The following is a 3,520-nucleotide window of genomic DNA, read 5'->3' on the forward strand; positions in this document are numbered from 1 at the left end:
TAGCGTGCGTGTTACCGGGCAGCCCCCGTCCCACCCGCGTGCGTGTGTAACAGCAGCGATAACCCGGCATCAGCTGAGTGGTGATAAGGCTGTTGCCTGTCCCTTTCGCAGAGGTTGTTTGGTAAGGGTGGATCACAGCATCCTCATGCCACCGTCGTTTCTCCTGTTGATTACCGTGGACTTGAGTAGTCACGGTGTTTTCTAGCAGTAATCCATGGGATGGAAAGTTTGAGAGCGTTTTGAGGTACCTGTCGGCTGAAGGTAGAGCAAAGATTTGAATTCCTGCCCGCTCTGCTAATCAGGCAGGCCTGGGCAGCTTCTGAAAGCGGATTCTCTTGTTTGAAGAAATGAGTTACTGCTCATCTTTTAAGAAACTATAAAGCTGTATTTCTGTGCACTGCGACCTGTTTTTCCCCTTGCTTTTAGTGTGAATGCTAGTTTTAATTGATGTTTGTTTGGTTTTTTTCTTCTTTCCTTTGAAGGACAAGAAATTAGCCCAGATGCAGTAAACTGGAAGCAATGGAAGAAAGGAAAATCAAGAGGAGGAGTCCCAAATCATCCACCAGTCACCCTGCTCAGGTTGCTAACTCCAAGAAAAACTCAGTGCCGGTCAGTAAAAGCACAGCCTTTTCAAATCCTGCACCACAGCCTGCGGTACAAAAACCAAAGTTAAAACGGTAAGCTTGGGAGCATCTTGCAAGCTCAGTGGAAGTGGGAGCCAGAAACCTGCCAGTGCTCAGGCAGCCGACAAGGTGTTTAGTCTGGCTGGGACAGAATGTAAAGAAAGAGCTTCAGACTTGTGAAACACTTTGATGACTTTGTCTTTTTTAGCAAAGCAATTTGTGTTTAATGCAACAGAATGGTTATTTTGTGGAAAAGGAAGGTGCTCAGCACTCCTCTTGTAAGCTGTTACTACACAATGCTATAGACTCATACTGACGCAGTTTAGGTGAAGATGATAGCCTGATGGGGCTGGTGAAAGTTGAGCTGGGTGATCAAGTAGGGCAAACGTGAGCATCGTGTGGGAGATAGCAGAGCCTCAGATATGCAGCTGTGAGGAACAAATAAAATACTACATGACTGCAAGGATGGAACTGATGAGTAGGGCAGGAAATGAAGGATGTGAATTGAACAGGATGTGCTAGAAGTGGAATTTCCTGGAGTTTCTTGCTTGGGGACCTATCAGCAGGGGCAGCAGTAGTTCCCAGGCCACACTCATGTGCAGGGAGAGACTTTCACCTCTTCAAAAAGTACTTTTTTGGAACAGTTTGTGTGTTAATAATGATACACCTATTTCAGTTTGAGAATGTTGATTTTCTTTCGTGTTAAAAAATACATTTCTTGGCCATGGCAGATACAGTAGATAAATGAGTGAAGAGGGATTTTAAAGTGTAATGTTAGCTAGAGAGAGGCAGCTCAGTTTGTTGGCCTGTATTAGCTGAAGATTAAATACTGCACTATCATCATTAGCACAGATATTTCCTCTCAGAAAACGTTCCACACAGATAGTCTGTGTGAAGGATCCAGTGTTGGCCTGATGAATAATGAATTTCTGCAATGTAAAGTGTATGTTATTTTTGAGGGAAAATGTGTTGTGCTATAAATTCGTTGGTTTCTGCAGCTGACTACACAGTTAACTTAAGTCTCAATGCTATTATAGAATGTACTAGAAATTTATTTCTTGCAGTCCACAATACTGGCTGGAGAAGAAAATGTCGTTTTTGCTTTAAGTTTTGGAAAAGGACGTTCTTGCCCAATTGTTAAGTCAAGCTTACCAAGCTGTGCTAGTACAGATAATTCCTTGAGCTTTCCAAGCGGGAATGGGCAGAACAAGGTGAGGATGAACTGCTGTTACAGTAGTAGAGTAGGAGTATTTAATTAATTTTCACCTGATCTGCAAGGCTCTAATGAAGTAAGTTTTCCAGGAGCGGTAATATATTGTATTAAACCTTAGATACAGATGGGGAAGAAAAAATTAATGACCTGTCTGGCATACAAAACTTACTTGGAGTCTGAAATTGAACTAGAAATAGCTAAAGTTAAACCTAAGTTTACAGCTCTGAGCTGAACCAGATACAATAACTGTTGGACCATTGTTTATAGATCACAGAAACTGTTAGGCTGGAAAAAGAGTGATTATTTCCCATAGGAAAAAATATGACTTACAGAGCATGGAAGCGTTCTAGGGAAGGGTGAGGCTTACTATGCTGTAAACCCTATTATCTTCACTGATTAAATTAAGCTGCTTTATTAAGCCTGTGATTTTATTTACTATCCCATAGTATTCTAAATTTTAACTTTTAGTCTCAAAATTTGTCACTGAATCAGGTTCTGAACAGATTTATTGTAAGGCTGCAGAAGCAGCCATGCCCATGTGAGAGAAAGGCTACTTGCACACACAGATGGGCAAATCAGGGGTGAAAACAGCCTGTTACCTGAATCGTATTAGGTTAGGATGCAGTCTGTCTGTCCCACTGTAACTGTGTTTAGCTTCCATATCAATTACATGTCAATATGGATAAGAAATAGGAAAATTTATCTGGAGGCAAGGTCACAATCCTTTGGAGTTTGTAACAAGTTGTTTTCCACACTGGTTGCAGCCTATAGGTGTTTGTGGGAACAGGAGCATATGATTGCTGAGGGTTTCCCCCTCTGGCTTGAAAAGAGTTTGCAGATGCCTTTTTTGAGCGAGTTTTATGTAGATGAAGTCCCAAGCACCATGTGTCACTATTGGTCCTCTTTAGAGTATTAAGATGGCCATAATGTGCATGGTCTGCTCTGATGTTTCCCACTATTAGTAAGAAAGCAGGTTGCTGGAATTCTTCACTCTGCAGTATCAAACTCTCAAGATAGCGATGTTGTTCTGTAGTCTTGAGACAAACAGGTGATCTATATTTTTAACTGAAAAGGATTAATTGAAATATGTACTACATATTTTCAATTTCAAAGCCTAGATGTACACCTATCATACATTCAGATTCTCAGGGAAAGCGAAAGCAGGAAGTAATCTTTTTTGTTTGTTTATTTTTTTCCAGTGTAATAAAAGAGAAAGCCAAACCTCCGGGAGGCGAAGCAAAAGGGGCACAGGCAGCACCAATCCAGCATTCTTTTCTCACAGATGTATCAGACGTCCAGGAAATGGAAAGGGGACTTCTGAGTCTCCTGAATGATTTCCACTCTGGCAAACTTCAAGCATTTGGTAAGTGTCTGAGTTGTCTGTATACAATAGTTTTTATAGCTGTATGATGGTAACATTTGCAAGCAAGTGTGCTGCTGTACAGACAGACTGCCACTTTGTCACAGTGGACTCTGCCATGTGAAATGAATTTTAATATAATAGGTCTTACTGCACTTTTAAATTATAGTCCTATTGTAGGGTTGTCTTTGGTGGGAGATTATCCAAATGCCACTTCATTGTTCCTTCCAGCATGGCTTTCCAAAGGCAGCACCTTGGCTTACGGATTTAAGATAACTAGTTTAAAGCCACTTATTTTTGAATAATAAGAAGTAACATATATTA

General features: G+C 41.0%; 1 protein-coding gene across 1 annotated transcript; it reads left to right on the forward strand.

Annotated features, from left to right (window-relative positions):
* Positions 1-492: 492 nt before the first annotated feature.
* LOC104400056 (coiled-coil domain-containing protein 28A-like) lies at positions 493-3,199 on the forward strand (the record flags this gene model as incomplete). Its single annotated transcript, XM_010023045.1, has 2 exons — positions 493-677; positions 3,036-3,199. Coding segments are annotated over exons 1-2 (322 nt in total), but the record flags the coding sequence as incomplete, so codon positions are not given.
* Between the last annotated feature and the right edge of the window lie 321 nt (positions 3,200-3,520).

The sequence above is a fragment of the Nestor notabilis genome, unplaced genomic scaffold (assembly GCF_000696875.1).
Source record: "Nestor notabilis isolate BGI_N333 unplaced genomic scaffold, ASM69687v1 C15248977, whole genome shotgun sequence".
Taxonomy (NCBI): domain Eukaryota; kingdom Metazoa; phylum Chordata; class Aves; order Psittaciformes; family Psittacidae; genus Nestor; species Nestor notabilis.